The 21,610-nt window shown below is 39.3% G+C and overlaps 2 protein-coding genes across 3 annotated transcripts; one reads left to right on the top strand and one right to left on the bottom strand.

Annotated features, from left to right (window-relative positions):
- Positions 1-54: 54 nt before the first annotated feature.
- On the top strand, positions 55-4,154 carry si:dkeyp-41f9.4 (PR domain zinc finger protein 8). Its single transcript, XM_056253377.1, has 4 exons — positions 55-218; positions 296-490; positions 2,252-2,453; positions 3,130-4,154. Exons 1-4 carry the CDS (start codon positions 216-218, stop codon positions 4,125-4,127), a joined length of 1,398 nt encoding a protein of 465 aa, XP_056109352.1. The 5' UTR covers positions 55-215; the 3' UTR covers positions 4,128-4,154.
- Positions 4,155-7,307: 3,153 nt separating this feature from the next.
- rasgef1bb (RasGEF domain family, member 1Bb) lies at positions 7,308-21,087 on the bottom strand. Of its 2 annotated transcripts, XM_056253374.1 has the most exons (14): positions 20,783-21,087; positions 17,063-17,243; positions 16,837-16,959; positions 12,640-12,777; positions 12,084-12,305; positions 11,882-11,956; positions 11,114-11,206; positions 10,719-10,821; positions 10,539-10,618; positions 9,843-9,938; positions 9,671-9,766; positions 9,466-9,589; positions 7,856-7,928; positions 7,308-7,730 (listed from the first exon to the last, which is right to left on the bottom strand). In XM_056253374.1, exons 2-14 carry the CDS (start codon positions 17,234-17,236, stop codon positions 7,709-7,711), a joined length of 1,419 nt encoding a protein of 472 aa, XP_056109349.1. In that variant the 5' UTR covers positions 17,237-17,243; positions 20,783-21,087; the 3' UTR covers positions 7,308-7,708. The 2 variants fall into 2 exon arrangements, with proteins under 2 accessions (XP_056109349.1, XP_056109350.1); XM_056253375.1 differs by lacking the exon at positions 7,308-7,730 and having other exon boundaries at positions 7,849-7,928.
- Positions 21,088-21,610: the final 523 nt, after the last annotated feature.

The following is a 21,610-nucleotide window of genomic DNA, read 5'->3' as shown; positions in this document are numbered from 1 at the left end:
ACATCCATGATAAGCGACACTGAACCAGAACGACTCGTATTAGGGATAAGAGCACAGAGGGACCAGAGGTCAGAAGGATCAGGGCGGAGTCTTGTCACTGTTTCCCGCAGATAAATGATTGCGCTTATAATTTAAGAATCATCGCTCAGAGCATCCAGTTGGATCAGGAGTCAGGACTCTCAGCGGAGAGGATTTTATCTGTGCTGTGGATTAAAATGGTAAGATGCGTTTATGATCAAATCCACTATATAAAAACATACAGGAAATGAATTTGATTTTGAAAGTGTTGTCTCAGGGTCCCGAGCAAAGCGCGCGCTCTCTGCTGGACGCCGCGCTCAGAAACGCGCTGAGCAGTATCGTGACCTCTCGAGCCGTGCCCGCAGGAGCTGTGCTCGGTCCCTGTGCTGTTACACACACCTCTCTGTGGGACAGCGTCGCGTTCATCGCCTGCAAGTGCGCGGACAGACGCGCTACTGCCTGCGTGCTCCAGGTATGCGCGCTTTAATGAATGACTTGCCACCACTCTTTGTCACTCTTTTACACAGAGAAGATTTCTTAGGATGAAAAATGTTTTCTGTATATATGACATATACCCGAAGGTTTTCTAGGCTAGGCCTATATGAAATTTCCACTATTATTGCCTATAGGAAAAAGATACGTTCATTCAGCAGGGAAACCTCTTGTTTTGCATTTGAAAACTTTACCTTTATCTAAAATAACAGGTCTTTTTCAAATATTAAAAGCTGTTGTAACCAATGGACCTATATATAAATATATATAAACAGTGAAACAAGTACTTTAATAGAAACGAACAAGTAAAAATAACACTAAAACAAGTGTCTTTGGAATAATTACATATAAAACATATAATTAAAAAAAAAACATATAAAGCACATGACAACTTTCTCCGACCTGACATTATTAAAAAAAAACCGATTAAAATGGATTAAAATCTTCCTTTGTTAGATAATTGGCTCTTGTCTGAATGTATGTCAGTGCAGTGTTTTCCTAGCTATTATTAATATATACATATATACATATGTATATACATTATGAATAATAATGTGTGACTGTGCAGATGAACATGGTTCTTTCTCATAACGAGAGAGAGAGTTTATCCTACTCATAAAGGCTTAAGAGATAAACAGTTTGGATGGAAATGATCTCAAGCGGACTAACTCAAGACATTTCTGTAGCCAAAGCCATTAATAGACAAAAAATAGTCCTTCCTTGAAAATGAATTTCAGCACAGCACTACAATATAAATGCTGTATTTACAATATAAATACAGCACAGCCATATGAATAACCCTTCACAATGCTTTACAACAATATCTGTTAGAGAGTAATAAAAATGCCTTTACAACATTTCAAATCCTTCAGCTCTCGCCATCTCCGAAAAGCCAATGTTGATTCTCAATTTATTACAAGCTCTGTCACGTTTTCATTTTGCCAGCAGACTCTCCTCACGTTTTTTTTAAAACCGGTGATTCCCCTGAGGTTTATGATTTAGCGTTCTTCAAGTGTGGGTATTCTTGGGCATGCCGAAAGGTCTTTATAATTCTTCAAAAGCCTGTTAGAGTGTGGGATAGGGTTAGAGGTTATAATGAGGTGTGCATTGTGTGTTCAACTTTTTATTGTTTTTATAGAGCTGTTTCTATACTTGAAACAGCAGACCGATCGGTGTATGACATCAAATTACCACGAGAGTGATTCAAAATCACACTGAGCCGTCTGCTCTCTAACACCTCTCACGGTACTTTGATGTCATACACTGATCGGTCTGAGCAGCGCCACTTCAAGTCAAACACAGTGTCTATTTACGAATATGACGAGATGCGCACGGGCGAGTGACAATTTCCTGTGAAAACCACCATGTCAGATCTAAAATATAAACACTTATAATAGGCTTAGTGAATCAGAGTAAGTCAAAAATATGTTTTGGAAGAAGGATTGATGCATTTACTCATTTTTTTTTTTTTTTTTTTTTTGAACAAAAAAAAAGTTACATAGTGTACCTTTAAGTTTTGAACCAATGTACAAAACCACTTCTAGAGAAAATCAGGATTTGTGTGATTGCAATTTGGACAGAAAACCTTAAAGTTACTAAGATATAGCCCTTGTGGCCATTTCACCATGTGACAGCGATCTACCATATGTGTTATTATAAATGATGCAAATAAATTGGACGTAATTTGACGTAAATGCGTGAATTTTCAGATCTTAAGGACATGTTCTTTTGCATTGTTCAGATCGACCCATCAGCGGCCAGCGAATGTCTGCAGATGATTCAGGCGGCTAGGAGCGCAGAGGAACAAAATCTAGAGGCGTTTATGAAGAACGGACATCTATGTTTCAGAGCCATAAAGGATATTCCTGAAAACACTGAGCTTTTAGCTTGGTATGGGAGAGATCTAGCCAAACTGCTTGGTCTTAGCACAAAGAAAACACAAGGTATGAATGCATTATATATTTATAGAACTGCATTTTATTGAACGCCGTGTTTGGTTTCAGAAAGAATAAGTGTTTTTGAACAAATCGATTAAGTGAATGATTCAATGACTAACTCATATAGACAGTCCAGTCCGATCTCACGGCAATTTGTACGAATTTTACGAGGTGGCTAATTCGTACGAATTTTATGAGGTGTCTAATTCGTACGAATTTTACGAGGTGGCTAATTCGTACTAATTCATACGACCTCACTCGTACAAATTCGCACGATTTTTGCTAATTCGTACACATTTTACAAGTTACCAAATTCGTATGAATTTGTACGAATGACCTACCCCTGACCCCGCCCCTAAACCTACCCATCACGTGGGTTTAGACAAATGTACCAATTCGTACGAGTGAGGTCGTATGAATTAGTATGAATTAGCCACCTTTTAATCACAAATTGGTCGTGAGATAGCGTTGGACAGTCACTTGTTTTGTTCCTGAATGCATCAGTGTTTTTAATGAATCAGTTGAATGAATGATTCAATGACTCGATCAGAAGTAAATCAGTGTTATTGAAAGAAATGGTTAAGTGAACGATTCAATGACTTGTCACAACCTACTATTAATTCCTAAATGTTTCATTGAAATGAATGCAAATTGACTTTTTATCCGTCTTTCTCTTTTTAAGGTTTCGCTTGCTCTGAATGCAAACAGAGCTTTCTCTTTGAATTCCCTTTATTGGCACACCAGAGATTTTTCTGCACGGAGAAACCTACATGCTTTCCGCAGAAACTCACCATCCCAGAAATCCATCCACTGAGTAGCAAACCTACCACGGACTTCCACAATTTAGCGCGAGAGCTGGAGAATTGCAAAAAAAATCGACCCGTAGATGCGAAGAGCAGTAAAAGAAGACGTTCTCTTGAATCAGACACAGATGAGAGTGACGGCGAACCGTCATCTTTCGACAGCCATGGAGATGAAAAGGTATCCGTGAAAAGGTTTTGTGTTAATGGAGTGAATAGACATTCCTGGTCGTCTGCCAGCAAACAGTCTTTCAGCAAGGGCCGTAATTCTCAGTGCAGCCCATCACAAAGCCATGACAACAGCAGGACAGACCCAGACAGGCAGGATTTAAAGCCTATTACAATAGCAGCCAAGCCTGCATTCTTCACTAGAGGGACGTGTGATGTTCCACGTGACAAGAACAGGAAGAGCGCGTTCACGCAACCTCCACGCACCACACCACATGTCCCACTGATGCCAGCCAGTCTTCCCATCTACACCACCCCTAACCAGACAGCTATCCTCCCCAGATTTATACCACTCAACCTCCAGGGCTCTGCGTTGCTATATAAGGACCTTCCCAAACTGTCTCTTCCTCCCAGCGCAAACCTTTGGCCCAAGACCTCCCGGCTGCAGCAAGCTCGCGCTACGCCTTTGCAGACGCTACTGCCTCCCTCTCTATCTTCTCTTGGTCTACCTCTGCAAAACTGGTGTGCTAAATGTAACATTTCTTTCCATATGACATCTGACCTGGTGCAACACATGAGGTCCCACCACAAGAGGGCGACGACGGATGAGAAGCAGCCGAGGCACAAGGACGAGAGGCTGAAGTGTCCGATATGCAAGGAAGCGTTCAGAGAGCGTCATCACCTGTCGCGTCACATGACCTCTCATGCATAAGTTTGTGGTGAAAAAAAAAATTTCTGTTCCTCCTACCAAAATAAGCATTTTGAAAATTGCTTTTGAATATTTTTCAAAAATATATATCCAATGTCAACCTCAAATTGAAATATAATTCTCATTAAGTGTGAAACATTGTTATACAGGTCCTTCTCAAAAAATTAGCATATTGTGATAAAGTTCATTATTTTCCATAATGTAATGATAAAAATTAAACTTTCATATATTTTAGATTCATTGCACACCAACTGAAATATTTCAGGTCTTTTATGGTTTTAATACTGATGATTTTGGCATACAGCTCATGAAAACCCAAAATTCCTGTCTCAAAAAATTAGCATATCATGAAAAGGGTCTCTAAACAAGCTATTAACCTAATCATCTGAATCAACTAATTAACTCTAAACACCTGCAAAAGATTCCTGAGGCTTTTAAAAACTCCCAGCCTGTTTCATTACTCAAAACCGCAATCATGGGTAAGACTGCCGACCTGACTGCTGTCCAGAAGGCCATCATTGACACCCTCAAGCAAGAGGGTAAGACAGAAAGAAATTTCTGAACAAATAGGCTGTTCCCAGAGTGCTGTATCAAGGCACCTCAGTGGGAAGTCTGTGGGAAGGAAAAAGTGTGGCAAAAAACGCTGCACAACGAGAAGAGGTGACCGGACCCTGAGGAAGATTGTGGAGAAGGACCGATTCCAGACCTTGGGGGACCTGCGGAAGCAGTGGACTGAGTCTGGAGTAGAAACATCCAGAGCCACCGTGCACAGGCGTGTGCAGGAAATGGGCTACAGGTGCTGCATTCCCCAGGTGAAGCAACTTTTGAACCAGAAACAGCGGCAGAAGCGCCTGACCTGGGCTACAGAGAAGCAGCACTGGACTGTTGCTCAGTTTTGCATGTCATTCGGAAATCAAGGTGCCAGAGTCTGGAGGAAGACTGGGGAGAAGGAAATGCCAAAATGCCTGAAGTCCAGTGTCAAGTACCCACAGTCAGTGATGGTCTGGGGAGCCATGTCAGCTGCTGGTGTTGGTGCACTGTGTTTTATCAAAGGCAGGGTCAATGCAGCTAGCTATCAGGAGATTTTGGAGCACTTCATGCTTCCATCTGCTGAAAAGCTTTATGGAGATGAAGATTTCATTTTTCAGCACGACCTGGCACCTGCTCACAGTGCCAAAACCACTGGTAAATGGTTTACTGACCATGGTATTACTGTGCTCAATTGGCCTGCCAACTCTCCTGACCTGAACCCCATAGAGAATCTGTGGGATATTGTGAAGAGAAAGTTGAGAGACGCAAGACCCAACACTCTGGATGAGCTTAAGGCCGCTATCGAAGCATCCTGGGCCTCCATAACACCTCAGCAGCGCCACAGGCTGATTGCCTCCATGCCACGCCGCATTGAAGCAGTCATTTCTGCAAAAGGATTCCCGACCAAGTATTGACTATTGAGTGCATAACTGAACATAATTATTTGAAGGTTGACTTTTTTATTTATTTATTAAAAACACTTCTTTTATTGGTCGGATGAAATATGCTAATTTTTTGAGACAGGAATTTTGGGTTTTCATGAGCTGTATGCCAAAATCATCAGTATTAAAACTATAAAAGACCTGAAATATTTCAGTTGGTGTGCAATGATTGTAAAATATATGAAAGTTTAATTTTTATCATTACATTATGGAAAATAATGAACTTTATCACAATATGCTAATTTTTTGCGAAGGACCTGTATATTGTAGCATTGGTCAATGCCATCATCAGGGATTAGGGAATGTGAATGAGGTCCACTAGGTCCTCTGAGTGTAGTTTTCTCATTTTGTTCTAGGCCCAATGAATTTAAGTGAAAACTCGGTACTTACCCAGATAGCAACATAGTGTCGGCCCAGATCCGGCCCACATCTGGTATACTTGGATTCCACACGGCCCAGATGGGCCGACACTATGTTGCTGTCTGGGTACCCAGGGGCATCACTCACTAAACATTACGACTTATATTTACACCCAGACAGCAACATTGTGTCGGCCCAGAATCCAGCCCACATCTGGATTCAACGTGTACCAGATGTGGGCCGGAACTGGGCAGACCTTATGCTATAGAGGAACAAGTGCGCAGGATCTTTAGAATTTGGTATTTGAACTAACGTTTTTGCGGTAGCTTTGTATATTCACTGTCGACGAGTATTTAGCAGGTGAAGTGGATTTACTTATTGTAGAGTTCATGAAATTTGTCATGAGCATTGTAGACCGGGAAGATCGAATGAGCGGTTCATTCATAAATCTGTATGATCTTACCTTCAAGCTGTGGAAATACAAACTGGAAGACGGAACACAACGAGTGCAGCGCTGAAAGGGGGCGGGGCTACATAAGGTCTTATTATTAGATTTGATCGTTTTTTTAATTGTATGATACACTTTTATAAAATCCTTATTCAGGTAAATCTGGCAAAATTGAGCGACTTTATCTTGTAAATAATAAAATCCTATTTATAATAACACACTGTATTTTACATTTCATGCCCCTTTATGTTGAAAACTCATTTATTTAGTGAAATAAGAATAAAAAAAATGCCGGTTGAAAGCATCAATGGTACAAATGCCGTCCAAAAACATTCCTGTCATCACTGTTTTATTGTACTTGTAAATAAAATGTTGTGCAAATATTTGTTTCATATAACAGCATTAATCTTGAAATTCTTTGTGAAAGAATCCTAAAAGGCACTAACCGATTCTTATGTTGAATTCATGTATTTAAATGGTTTTATTTCTAAATTGGCTACCAGAAGTTGTTGCAGCAATAGTGTTGGACACTAGGTGGTGCACGAGTACTTGTTTACTTGCTATCCATCTCTACAGTAACAAACGAATAACGCTCATGTATGCAAGGGGGTAATCCATCGACCGGAAGTTGAAGCCGGCCGGGTGCCGCCATGTTGTAGCAGAACTTCACTTGCGTTAGCATTTCCATTGACTCCCATTCATTTTGGCGGAACGGAAGTGCTCAAAAATCGCTAAAAATGGGCTTCAACTGTCTCAACTGAGTTCCAATGAGATGGCTCTGTCCACTTCTTATACTGTCTATGCATGTATGCAAAAACGAAACAAAAAAAGAAATGAGATAAAAAATAATAACAATAAAAAGCTGTATGAATGAAGTGTGAAAAAAAAGACACCACACAAGAATCAGCTTTAATTCATTTATCCTTTACAGGGAAACATGTACACTGATCACATTAAACTGTAATACACACAAAAATAGATTTTAATATTGTAACAAATATGTTCACAAACTGTTAATACCACTTACTACAAACAAACAAAAACAATGTAATAACAGAACAGGTCAGCCAGCGACATGCTCTTAATTCACCCAGGAGATCTATAGCGTATAGCAACACATTTCATTAAGGTACTTGAGGTAAATGAGATGAATACGTTTCCTTTAGCATAGTGTTACTGTTACAATGAGAATCCAGCCTCAATTTCAGCGATGAAACCACAGAAAAGTGTAATGATTATAAAAGTCCTTCAAAGTCTTCAGTGCCATCAGTCCGTGTGTAAGGACACGATCCCAAATTCAGCGTTCACATTCTACTAAGGGACGACCTAGAGGAATTGGGAAACAAAAGCCAAATGAAATTGAGCCTTCACACACACTCGTGGCAGGTCATTGCGGTTTAAAAATGACAACTGAATGTCTGGAACAAGGGTTTTTGGAAAAGAGTTAAGACCTGAGCGAACGGCGAGTGTCCCTCTCCAGGTTGTTTTCAGGACCTTCACTCTCATACGAAGCTAGCTGGAGCTCTGTAACGCAACACAAAAATACAATCATTACGCAAACCCAAATAATTCACACAGATCTGCTTTATGCACAAACATTTATTAAAAGTAGTATGACATTATTGTAATATTTGCATACTGAATAGTGATTGGTCCTCTTTCTTGTATTTATTTGCAAACTGGTGTGTGATTGGCAAACCATCTACAGCCATTTCACCATCTAGTTCTCTTAAAGGTGCAGTACGTGATTCCTGACAAACTGCTGATTTTAAAATCATCCCAAACAAACACATCCCTACCCTAAAATGAACAAAATGGATGTCTCTTTATCATAGCTAAAGCAAAGCAAAATGCTTCACAAAAAATAAAGCAAAGGTGACGATACAGAACAAGTGTGTATACAAACAAGAGTTTGTTGTTAGTTGCCAGCAGCACAGCGGCTCCTGACAAAAATAAATAAATAAATAAAAACTGACATGTGTTACTATAGCTAACATTACAACAACAGCATATCTTGGTTCTGTAAAAAAGCAAAAACCAATGTTACTCCGGTGAAGCAGAAACAACACAACCTTGCCGTCTGTTTTTAGGCCTTCCCGCTTCAGTCTCTCCAGCGCTGGAAAGCTTTTCTAATATTAACGCGGGTTCTAAAGCTCTTGCCTGATCATTACCTTAACTTTTCCAGTGATGTTCCTCTAACCTTTTCTCTCAGCATTTTCTTCCCTCTTGCTCTCTCTCCCCCATCATGAGTGGACACGCCCCCTACTGATGAGTGGACACGCCCCCTACTGATGATTGGCTCACTCTCTCTTCCCCATCATGAGTGGACACGCCCCCTGCTGCTGATTGGCTCACTCTCTCTTCCCCATCATGAGTGGACACACCCCCTGCTGCTGATTGGCTCACTCTCTCCTCCCCATCATGAGTGGACACGCCCCCTACTGCTGATTGGCTCACTCTCTCCTCCCCCATCATGAGTGGACACACCCCCTACTGCTGATTGGCTCACTTTCTCCTCCCCCATCATGAGTGGACATGCCCACTAATGCTGATTGGCTCACTCTCTCCTCCCCCATCATGAGTGGACATGCCCACTAATGCTGATTGGCTCACTCTCTCCTCCCCATCATGAGTGGACACACCCCCTGCTGCTGATTGGCTCACTCTCTCCCCATCATGAGTGGACACACCCCCTGCTGCTGATTGGCTCACTCTCTCCTCCCCATCATGAGTGGACACACCCCCTGCTGCTGATTGGCTCACTCTCTCCTCCCCATCATGAGTGGACACGCCCCCCACTGCTGATTGGCTCACTCTCTCCTCCCCCATCATGAGTGGACATGCCCCCTAATGCTGATTGACTCACTCTCTCTCCCCCATCGAGTGTACACTCCCCCTTCTGCTGATTGGCTCACTCTCTCCACCCCATCACGACCGGACACACCCCCCACTGCTGATTGGCTACAAGTGTGTTGCGCTGCTCGGCCCGATCCACTTTCAACAGTGTTTCTCAGAAATCACTTGCTGCACCTTTAAGTGCAGGTATAGAGTGCCTGCTCACCATCTTCATTGAACACTTGTGCGCTGATGAGATACTGCAGTGTTTTCCTGTCCCTCTCAAAAGGACAGATCACCTGCCTCCAGGACAGAAACTCGCTCACTTGCTTGGCCAACTCCCAAAATTTCTGTAAAATGAAAAGGGATGTTTTATTATTAAAGCAACAAGGTAACAACTGATATAGTATTAGCATTACATGCCAACTTGCCTCAAAATTGATCTGGCCATTAGGTAATCTATTGACGCAGCCTTCATTGAGGAAGTGGATATCCTTTATGAACAAGCTGAAGAATGGAATAACAATCTAAAAGACAAGAAATTCTCATTTAATTAAAATGTAAGGTCTGCATGAAAATGTGAATTTTTAAAACAAAAATTACCATTTCTTGGCTTGTGTGCGCTGTACTACACCTCTGAGTTGCTCCACGCAGGGCAGTCCGGTAGCTGTAGAAGTTGCTAGATGGGTCCATTTGGTGCTAAAATAAAACACAAACAATAAAAAATTAACGGTGTACATAAGAAAAATCTGTATAGTTTAAAGCCCAAATGTCTGAGACCACTTATGAAAAGGCTTGCATTTTTCTAATGTAATTCAAATTACACAGTCATTGTGACAAACTTGCTTATTTGAATAGTGACCAAGAAAGAGTGCAGTTTATGTCTTGCGAAACATGATTAACTTATGTATTTCTGCTCAGCTAGCAACACTTGACAACCACAGGGCATACGACAATAACTTATCACTACTGGGAATAATTTAAATGAGGAATATTGTGACGTGTTGTTCATTCCCGGAAGAAAACTCAAGTCTACAATGGAGGAGTTCAGAAACCGTGCACTGATATAGAGAATAACTCCCTTTGGAGTGACTTTGCAGACCTGTTTCATTCTCAAACAGCAACATTACACACTAAACAAAGATGAACATGTAAAAAAGCATAACAGGTCCACTTTAAATACATCTTATTCTTTTTTATCTAAATGTTTCTTGGTTTAAATGTTGTATATTTCTAGGTTAAATTAGATGGTCTCAGACTATTGGGATTTTTCTCTCTTCCTCATAGCAGCTTCCTTACCACCAGGATGTCAAACTTGTCTGTGTTGACTTTATTCCAGGTTTTCTTCAGTCTGGATACAGGGTTCATGTTCATCCCAGCTACACAGTAAAACATTGTTAATAATTTAAAATCACTTCAATGTAAATGTAATTTTTTTTTTGCCAAAACAGGTCAATATCATTCAATGCTTGTACTCACTAATGATGGCCATTAATGAGTTGAAGTTGCCGATGTTGAAGCATTCCTGTGCCACATCTATGAAGAACTCCAGCACTCTTGCTCTGTGTTTCTTCTTCACCGGCTGAAAACGAACCAGCAGAGGGCAGCATATTGTCAAAGATTGTCAACCACATACTGCAGTGCTTCTCAACTGGTTTTGCTTGAGAATGCAGATTTTGCATTGCAATTAAAGTAGCAATCCAATACAATTGGATCATTCAAAAGAAACTAAATGAACTGCAGAGGCTCAAGATATGCAGGATTATAAATGTGACGGTTGTTGCACTACCTTAGACGTCAACATCAAAAGATCCGATTTTCGCCTGCTAGCGTTGCTTGGCTTTTTCCCCAAAATAGATGAAAAGTGTGCTCACCATGCAAATTTCTGTGGCTATCAGGTAGGTCAGTCTGTTGAACCATTCCACATAAGCCTCCAGGTTACTCGTTTTTCTTTTGCTGAAGAAACTCTGAAGAATAAAAGTTCAAAAGTGTCATTGAAAGTAATCAAGTGTCCTTATCTGTGCCCATTCGGTTTACATCTTTAAAAGGTTAGTGCACCCAAAAAAGAAAATTCTGTCATTAATTACTCACTTTCATGTCGTTCCAAACCCGTAAGACTTTCATTCATCTTCAGAACACAAATGAAGCCATTTTTGATTTCCCTCCATTGACAGCTACGCAACTACCACTTCGACGCTTCAAAAAGTTCATAAAGAGATCATGAAACTAATCCATATGAATTGGAGCGTTTAATCTAGATTTTCTGAAGAGACAAGATCGCTTTATATGATGAACAGATTTAATTTAGGCTTTTATTCACATATAAACATTGATAAGCCAACATAAGCAGAAGCTCAACCAAACCTGCTTGACGCATGACCACACACCTCATTGGTTCTTGCTGAAGCTCAAACTTGCTGCGTAACACGAGAATGAACCTCGTATGGATTCATTTTATGATCTCTTTATGAACTTTTCGAAGCGTCAAAGTGGTAGTTGTGTAGGCTGTCAATGGAGGGAAATCTCTCAGATTTCATGAAAAACATCTTCATTTATGTTCCTAAGATGAACGAAGGTCTTACGGGCTTGGAACGACATGAGCGTTCATTTTTGCATGAACTACAGATGCGTGACGGGCTTACCTTATGGTTGTCTGAGGGCCTTTTCTGAGCAAACGCTCGAACGAATTCTTCAGGGCCAATAAAGCTGAGTCTCTCCTACATGTGGAAAACACGAGAGCAGCTTGAAGACTGAATCCATAAAGTACAGAAACTGATATTACATGTGGATATCATGAAACATCAATACTGACAGCCAATCAGCTTGAAGCTTACGGTCACTCACCATCTCGATGTGTGTCAGCTGTTGGGCGAAAATGAAAGGGTCATCGCACAGGTTCAAAACGCACTCGTCTCTGCGTACTAACTGCTGCTTGGACTTCAGGGCGACTGGACGGTCCATGGCTGCGGAGGCGCTGGACGTCGCCAGCGACTCTTCGTACTGTCCGAGGGTGGCCAGCTTGCGTAAGAGGCGCTGAATGAGTCTCTGCATGGCCCTCCGTGAGAGCTAGTCAAAAAAAAAAAAAACAGAACCGTTTCCAACGTCAGCACTATAATACCCATTCATATCTGTAGCCAAAAATAACATTTGGGAACTGTAAGCCGTGCTGTTGATATCACAGCTTGTGCAAAAAGGAAATACGAGCCAAGCGACGTACATGCAAATCCAATAATACGCAAACGCATTTGCATTTGGCTCCAAACTCAGGTCATGTTGTCAAATATATTTATATAATCTCAAACAAAAGCCATTTTAGAATTTAGACTTCATTAATACAAAATTCAATTCAGTTGACAGACAAACAATAACATGATGCACGTGTGACATCATCTGGACTGACCTCGTCTCCGAAGGCAAGGCGGTGGGTTATCTCTTTGAGGCTGCGCATCATGCGCTCATCCCTGAAGTCGTACGGAAAGGTCTCGGTCCATTCTGTGAGCAGCTGCACGATTTTAGGCGCTATTTCCCGTATTCTTTTCTGTTGAGTAAAGCAGGACAATTAGCCCTGAATCATCTACAGTCTGCAGGTAATGGCTACTAAATACTCGTCAATAATGATCAAAGCGTGGTTTATTTTAGTCAAGTGCACATGCACAGGTGTGTCACAGTAGGGTTGGGTGGCGTGATGGTATATATTGCGTGCAACAGTAGAAATAAGTTAATTAGATTCTGCTTACAATTTATAGACCTTATGCACCAGAGAAACGTGGGCGCCGTCATCTTTAGAATATTGTCTTTTGAACTTCCGTTTTTGCGGTCGCTTTGTATATTTCTATGGCATCACTGTCCAGGAGTAATTAGCTGGTGAAGTGGATTTACTTATTGTAGAGTTAACAAGTTATCATGAGCATTGTAATGTTTATCATAAGCATTGTAAAGCAGATGTCTTAACAAATGTCGACCGGGATTTTTTTTACGAGCAGTTCATTCATACCTATGCAAGATCGCTGTGAAAATACAGACTGGAAGTCAAAAGACAACGAGCGCAGCGCTGAAAAGGGGCGGGGCTACATAAGGTCTATACTATGGTGTATCCATGGAGTAATGATGTGTAACACACACACATATATACAGAAGTTTGAGGACTACATGAGGAGAGCCCGTTTTCTTCATGCAACGATTAAAAAATTTGAAAACTTATGACTTTTGTGAATCATTTGAACTGGGTAATAATAATAATGTTTTTTAATTGCACAAAAAAACATTGAATACATCACGATTCTGTAAAGTTGTGTATGATAATATATAGTGCGTCAACGTTTTCTATCTTGCCTCAGGGTGGGAAGCCCCTCACGTTACATTCTTGAATTACTTTCTGGTGCAATAAACAGTCTGATGTAGTTTGTCAGTTTCTTTTCTAGCCTAAGGTAAACTAAAGAAGGTATTTCAATAATTCAAGGTTATGCAATATATATATATATATACAGTCGTGCCCAGAATTAATCATACCCCTGGTAAATATGATCAAAAATGGCTGTAAAAAATAAATCTGCATCGTTTATCCTTTTGATCTTTCATTCAAAAAATTGGAAAAAAATCTAACCTTTCATTGAAGTAAAAGAATTGAAAATGGGGGGGGGGGTCACATTATAAAATAAATGTTTTTCTCCAAAACACGTTGGCCACAATTATTCATACCCCTATAATTTTTTATGAATAAAATATCTCTGAAGTATATTCCCATTAATATTTTCCTTTTTTATCACACCAGGGTGACTAAACTTGAAATTGTCCAGCTATGACTTCTTGTTTCACAGGAGTTTAAATATGAGGAAACACAAAGGCCAAATTCCCTTAATCATCCAACACAATGGGTAAAACCAAAGAATATAGTTCTGATGTGCAGCAAAAGATTGTTGAGCTTCACAAAATAGAAAGTGGATGTAAGAAAATAGCTAAAGAATTGAAAATCCCCATTTTGGCCATCAGGGCAATAATTAAGAAGTTCCAATCAACTAAAGATGTTACGATTCAGCCAGGAAGAGGACGTGTGTCTATATTTTCTTAATGGACAGTGAGGAGGATGGTTTGAGTGGCTAAAGACTCTCCAAAGATCACAGATGGAGAATTGCAGAGACTAGTTGAGTCTTGGGGTCATAAAGCCTATTAAAAAATATCAAACAACCCCTACATCACCCACATGTTGTTTGGGAGGTTTTCAAGAAAAATGCTCCTCGCTCCTCCAAAAACAAACTCATATATTCAGTTGTCAGACACGACTGGATCTTCAAACAGCACAGGCTTCTGTGGTCAGATGAAACTAAAAAAAGAGCTTTTTGGCAGCAAACACACTAGATGGGTTTGCTGCACACAAGGATAAAAAGTACCCCATGTGTACAATTTAATATAGCATTGGATCTTTAATGTTGGGGGCCTATTTTTCTGCTGGAGGTCCTGGACTTCTTATTCAGATACATAGCATTGTGGATTCTATCAAATATCAACAGATAAAAAATCAAAACCTGACGCCTTCTGCTATAATTCTTATAATGGGCCGTGGTTGGATCTTCCATCAGGACAACGATCCAAAACAAACATCAAAATCAACACAAAAATGTGTTTGGGAGCACAAAATGAAGCTTCTGCCATGACCGTCCCAGTTCCCTGACCTGATGATTGTGTTGAACTGAAGAGAAGAAGCACAAACATGGATCTGGGAATCTGAAGGATCTGGAGAGAGTCTGTATGGAGGAATGGTCTCTGAACTCTTGTCAGGTGTTCTCCAAACTCATCAGGCATTATATGAGAAGACTCAGAGCAGTTATCTTGGCAAAAGGAGATTGCAAAAAGGTATATAAAAGGGTATGAATAATTGTGGCCAACATGTTTTGGAGAAAAACATTTATTTTATAATGTGATTTCCCCCCCACTTTCAATTCTTTTACTTAAATGAAAGGTTAGGATTTTGCCCATTTTTTTAATGAAAGATCAAAAGGATAAACGATGCAGATTTATTTTTTACAGCTATTTTTGATCATATTTACCAGGAGTATGATTAATTCTGGGCACGACTGTGTAATATATATATATAGGCATGTTGAATTAAAAACCAAAGAACTGAATGAATTTGCTACGAACCAGGAATGGAGATATGATTATAGTTTTTATTAATATTTTTAAATGAGACTTTTTTTTTTTAAGTTACAGTTTCAGTAATTTTGAGTGTGTGTCTTTTTTTATAAGTTTGTGTTTAAAAAAAAAAAATCAATATAGTAGAGCTGCATGATTCTGGATAAATTGAGAATCACGATTTTCTTTGTTTCAAACAGAGATCACGATTCTTCCAAGATTCTGAACAGAAACTAAACAAAATAAGCAATTTACTAGAGTTTTTTTTTTTTTTATATTGAATTAAGAATTGTTTTCCCCAAATCGGTTTGAATGAATGATTCAATCACTCAGAGACTTCACCTGTGTCATTACTGGATGAACGATTCAATGACAAATACATTTTTACCAGTCACTTGTCGCCACCTACTGGTGTAACAATATGATACAATCTTTATTTGAAGCATCAAGTTACTTTTAAAAGGCGATTTACTCTTTTTTTTTTTTTTTTTATCACTATCATAGATATCAGTGTTTATATCTTAGAACTATAAACTTTTATCCCAGCACTTCTGATATAATATAAATTATTGTAACACAGAAACAATGAAACTGTGTTGAAAAGACTTTGTTTAGTGGTTTCTTACATGACTGCTCTCTCTGGATCAGCGGCAGCGCGAACACAGATCTGAATGTTTTCTGTGATTTTACTTGTCAAAGGTTTAATAGACGCAGGCAAATCATTGTTAAGATCGTGTGGGTGTTTGAAATGAGATCACAACCTTTTAACGATAGTGCAGCTCCACTATATGGTTTTCATACAACTGTTTTTAGTTTGTTATTTTAGTACATCAGTTTAAACTAAATGAAAATGAGAAATGTTGCCTTTGCAACTACCTGAAAACAGTTATTTTAAAAATATATTTTATTTCAAGCAACAAAAACTTTTTATCGTTTTGGTTTTAGATTCAGTTAACTATAATAACCCTACTAAGAACCCAAAGATACACACCCCTAATGGGATTGATTTAGTTCTGAAGCGTTGTGTCGCTCCTCGTGTCTGTAGACGTGGTGTTTGCTTTCAATTTGGCATATTAATATAGAACTGATTCATGAGTTGTCACAGTCACAGGTGTGTTTATTATCAGCTATATTTTACGTGGCTGTCATATTTTTTATTATGTATGACTCTTTTGAATCTTTTGTTTAATTACGTTACATAATGTGCAGCTGTTTTTGCACTGATGCCAGACTTATTCGTTCATTTGTTATGAATAGTCTTATCTTTTGGTTCACGTCCATCAAGTACCTTTCACTTGTGAAGTTTGTTTAATTCACTTGATTATCCAAAACCAGACATTACCACATGGTTATGCAATACATCAGAGTTGCATTTTCAGCCAAGATAACAATATTGTGATGTAAAAATACTCATGTGGTGATATAACATCTTAGTCATACTGTCCACTCCTAAAATTACAGCACGTACCTTATCCGTCTGTGGGTCGCCCACCCTGTGATGGTCCACACAGAGGTAACAAACACGAGACATGAGCTCATACGGATGCAGGAAGAGACGGGAGCTTAGTAGGAAGGTAAAAATGTATGATCTCTGAAACAAGAACATCTCAAGCGTCAATCAAATTTGACATTTACTGTGCAGGGAGAGATTATAATAATTATCATAGGGAAGTATAAAGGCCGTGTATACTTACGTCAGGGTAATAGTCCACAGTAGGGACCAAGAGCTGAATCAGGGCTTCCAGAGAGCCAGACACAAGCTTATTATCACGATAGTGCAAACCCCCATAGTTCTCCTCCACAGGTTGCCGGTGACTGTAAGCAGCGCTAGGGTTGAATTTGCTTGAATATGGAGTTGTCTGTGGCATGTTGGACCTGTGGATGAAAACATTAGTCAGTTAGAAAGTTGCAATGTTGTATCTCTCTGAAAGGTGTGAAATGAACACCCACCACCAGATGAATGCTAGTACATGCAAGCAGTTTATCTACTAGCTAATGTCCACCAACACAAGGAAAGTGTAGGTCTCATTTCTTGGTTTTATGTTGAAAGGGCGTTTGCTGTGAAGATTTAAACTTTGTTCATACATTCTTTGTTTAGGGCAGCATATAAAAACAACATGACCACCTGTGGTGGGAAATCTACTCGCCTTCAGATAAAAGTTGAAATATTTCATGTATTTACAACATTGTGAGGGTACAAAGTTGCTGTTGGTATGGAAGCTTGTTTCCACCACAGAATAAAAAACTATAACTTTTACTAATAACTATAACTAATAACTTTTTTTCCCCTCAGAATTGCAAGGTTATATATCTAATCAGTTCTGAGGAAATAAAGTTGCAATTCTGACTTCTTTTTTTTAAACATTCTCTTTATTGCTTTTTGAAGAGTGTAACAGAACTCATTGCTAATCTTCCCACCTTACATTACACTGTTAATGTATAAACACAGCTCTCTCCCAAAAACAGAAAAAAGGGTATCACAGGTGCTGTGATGTATACAACACCTCTGTTACTGAAGGATTAAATCTTGGAAGGAAACCGTAAAATGTCACTGTTGAAATTAATCAATCTAATGTACCCATTATGGCATTGGACTTATAAACTTGCAATGAAGGATCAAGCTCATATCTCACAATTTTGACTTTTCCTCACAATCCAGAGTTTAGATAAAAATAGATAAGAATTGCACAATATAAACTCTCAAAGAATTGTGAGAAAAAAAGTTGCAATTAACTTTTTTTTTTATTCTGTAGCGAACGCAAGCTAACATGTGCTTGGTCAACATAAGGCAAGGCACCCACACACTCCAAGATAATAGGGTCGATTTTGGGCCCAATTCTCCCCTTCCGACAATCCTAGGTAAAGTCCAGATTTTCTTGATGTTTGCTGGTGTGATGTGTTTTAAGAGCGATTGAATCATTGCACCAGGCCATAGTAAAATAGCCTATCCAACATGTTGAAGATTAACGATCAGAAATCCTGTTGTGTGGGGAAAACACTCAGTTTTGGCACGCTGTTTACATGACACCGGTTTCAACTAAAAACTTTGTATTTGTTTTGGCCGTTCGTTTAAATTTTTTGAGTGCCTGAAAACGCAAAATTTTGAAAACGGTTTCAAAGTGCACGTTTTTGAAAACGGTCTCCGTGTGTCATGCATGTTCAGTCGTGTTTCATCGCCATCTAATGGCCTGGCATCAGAAAACAGTGTTTTTTGTCATTTATGGATCCCTGTGAATGGGGATTGTTTTGACAACGTTGTCGTCTGTACGCGGAAAACTTTTAAGCATATTGTTGTCGTGTTAACGTACCCTGAAACGCGCCATGTGCGTGCTTCGAATGAGCGCACACAAGTCTTCTCACAGCGTGTGTGCGAGTTCTCTTTTACATCTTGCGCTCTAATGTTTAAATTGGCAAGGTTTAAAATGAGTAGTTTAAAGTAAGCAACGTGTGCTGTTCAGGTCTCACCTGCACTCACGCTCTATAAACAACAACAGCAGTTCGCATTGAACAAAGTTTAGGGGAAGCTAGAATGCAGATCCATCAACAGAAACATACATTAGTCTGTCCGTTTTATTTATTTTCAACAAACCATATACCGTAGATGCGTATGATTCATCAGATTTTAGATGAACCGCGGTGTAAGTGCGTGCCGAACGGTACGGTTCAATATTTTATAGAGAACAGTTACACACTCCTAACAAAAACGTCACTAAAAGTGCCCTAGATATTCACAATGTGAAAAAAATGCCCCTCTATGACATTCCATATGTTTGGCCTACAAAAACTGTGTAATCCAACATACAGACTGGCGATTTATTTATTATATACTCTAACACAGTGTTTTTTTAGTTATGATAGTATCAGCCAATGCTGATATTATAACTAGCAGCACATTGCAAAAGTTAATTTGTGATATATTTCAATTTATTTTATATATTTGAATTGAGAAAAACAACTAACAAAACACAAAAAGCCATTTACCAGCAACAAGGGAAGGTGGTCTAAAAAAAAAAATCTCAACATACTCTGCAAACTGTAAAGCTCCAGGTGTACTCTTAACTCTAAACACTGTTATTGGATTAAGGAAGAGACTTGTGGTCAAGCAGGTTTAATTGCAGGAGTCTTTTCTTGAACCACTGATCTCCTTTACTGAGTTCAACATTTACAACGCATCCTATATAACAGGTTAGAAAACACTACAGAGGGAAGAACTTTGTTCATTTACAAGATAAAACAATACATGCTTGTGAATAAAATAAATCGTACGTCGTAAATTCTAAACGTACCCAAAAATATCTCAGGCCTATTTGACTGATATTTCTATGACAACAGTGACTCACTGACCAACCATGTTACGTGCGAATCTTCCCCGTTCAACGAGTCTCGTGCTTTTCCTTGTTGCTTATTCATCAATCATTAAAAGGTTAGTTCATCCAAAAATTACAATTCTGTCATCATTTACTCATCCTCATGCTGTTCCAAACCTGTATGACTTTAGTGTCTCAAGTGGAAGAGTGAACTAGATGTTCGGCAGAATGACAGTCTCACTCACCACTTTCAATGTATGCAAAAAAGATTAAAAGGGATAGTTCACCCAAAAATGAAAATTTGTCATCATTTACTCACCCCGAAGTTGTTCCAAACCTGTATGAGTTTCTTCTGTTGAATACAAAGAATGCTAAGATGGTAGCCTGACTTAAATAGTATTTTTCTTCTCTACTGTGGAAGTTAATGGGTGCTGTCACTAACATCCTTCAAAATATCTTCTTTTGTGTTCAACAGAAGCAAGTAACTCATACAGGTTTGAAACAACATGAAGAGGAAGTACGGACTGAAATTATATTTTTGAATGAAATACTTCTTTAAAAGTGACACTTCCCAAGAGAAGCATTTAGTCAACGTTATTGCAACAGCTTCTCTGAAACAGGTCACATTCATTGATAGAACTGAAAAAACGGGACATCAGAAAAACCCAAAATACAAGTAGTTCATGAAAACAGGAGAAAGGAGATGGTAAACAGAGGGTGCAGTAGTCAGTGTAATTACACGAATCTGCCCTTCACTAACTAGCACTGACTCATCAGTCAGACCAGACTGAAAACCACAGATGGACTGTGTGCAGTCACTCTTACACATGTATGAGCAACACAAGTGAAACGAAAACAAGTTCAAACAGACCGATTAGAAGAGAAAAAACTCCTGACATCTGAAAAGTGTTATTAAGGAACGGTTTCATTATGAGCAAGTAAACTCAGCGAACTGAAGACTCGGTTTTAGAACTATACATTGTTTCATTGCACACATTTAACGTTAGTAGGTAAATAAAGCAAGAGTTATTAACCAAACAATGGCAGCCTGACAGTCGTTTTAAAAGTTTTTGAAAGACAGTGATTTGCAGAACGCTGTAAACTTACCACACAATTAAAAACGTAAATACAAAAGAATGTTGGCGATGGAGATATCCAGGGAAATCCAACAAAAAAGCCTCCAAAACGCGTGCACACCCCAGATCAAGTTGCTTTCTTACAATGAAAGGTCGCAGATTAAGGTCTTCTTATCTTTCTTTTGCGAGCGATACAGATAATCACTTCGTTGTTAACGTAGCGCAAACCAATGCGTCGTGGTGATCGATGCTGGTCTCCATTGTTTTGCTAATAATCCAGATTGCGAACATACGAAACTAATATCGAATTCCTGTTACACCGAGAGAGCATTAAGAAGGAAAACCGGAAAATGCGGTCTCGCCCACAAGGAAAGACTAGCCAATCAGAAGCAGGAAGCAGCAAATTGAAATTTCCGAGTGATCTTATTGGCCAGGACGATGTCCGTCAACTTCATAGACGCGCACAAACCACTAGTTGGTTGTTTTGAAGGTTCAAGTTTGCAACGTCTGTCTACGCATTCTTCTCTTGTTTATATTTTCACAAATGCATATTCGTTCATTTTGGCTCTGTGAATGGCTATAAACTAAGTACAGGGTACACTTATATGATTTAGATTCAAACGTATGGCAATGCCTGCGCAGTGCCATCAAATGAGGATGTAACTTAAATACTCAAAAGTCACGAAACAGTGTGTAAACAGTAACACTACCTGGGAGACTTATTGCATTTAGTGAGATTTTGATATGTGCAAATCTTTGCACTCTCCTGATGAGAGTTGAAGAGCCACCAGAAGTTCAAAACCAGAAAAAAAGGTAAGTTAGCAACCAAGAAAGTACGTTTTTTAACATCTTAGTAAAT

Source organism: Rhinichthys klamathensis, unplaced genomic scaffold (genome assembly GCF_029890125.1).
Source record: "Rhinichthys klamathensis goyatoka isolate OS25496 unplaced genomic scaffold, OSU_Roscu_1.1 h1tg000104l_1, whole genome shotgun sequence".
Taxonomy (NCBI): domain Eukaryota; kingdom Metazoa; phylum Chordata; class Actinopteri; order Cypriniformes; family Leuciscidae; genus Rhinichthys; species Rhinichthys klamathensis.
This window is presented reverse-complemented; position numbering and strand designations above follow the sequence as displayed.

Coding starts and splice junctions, on each gene's coding strand:
- si:dkeyp-41f9.4 (XM_056253377.1), top strand. Junction 491..2,251: donor CTACTGCCTGCGTGCTCCAG/GTATGCGCGCTT, acceptor TGCATTGTTCAG/ATCGACCCATCAGCGGCCAG. Junction 2,454..3,129: donor TAGCACAAAGAAAACACAAG/GTATGAATGCAT, acceptor TCTCTTTTTAAG/GTTTCGCTTGCTCTGAATGC.
- rasgef1bb (XM_056253374.1), bottom strand. CDS start 17,236: ATGCCACAGACAACTCCATATTCAAGCAAATTCAACCCTAGCGCTGCT. Junction 11,957..12,083: donor AGCTGACACACATCGAGATG/GTGAGTGACCGT, acceptor TTCCACATGTAG/GAGAGACTCAGCTTTATTGG. Junction 9,767..9,842: donor CGCACACAAGCCAAGAAATG/GTAATTTTTGTT, acceptor CTTGTCTTTTAG/ATTGTTATTCCATTCTTCAG.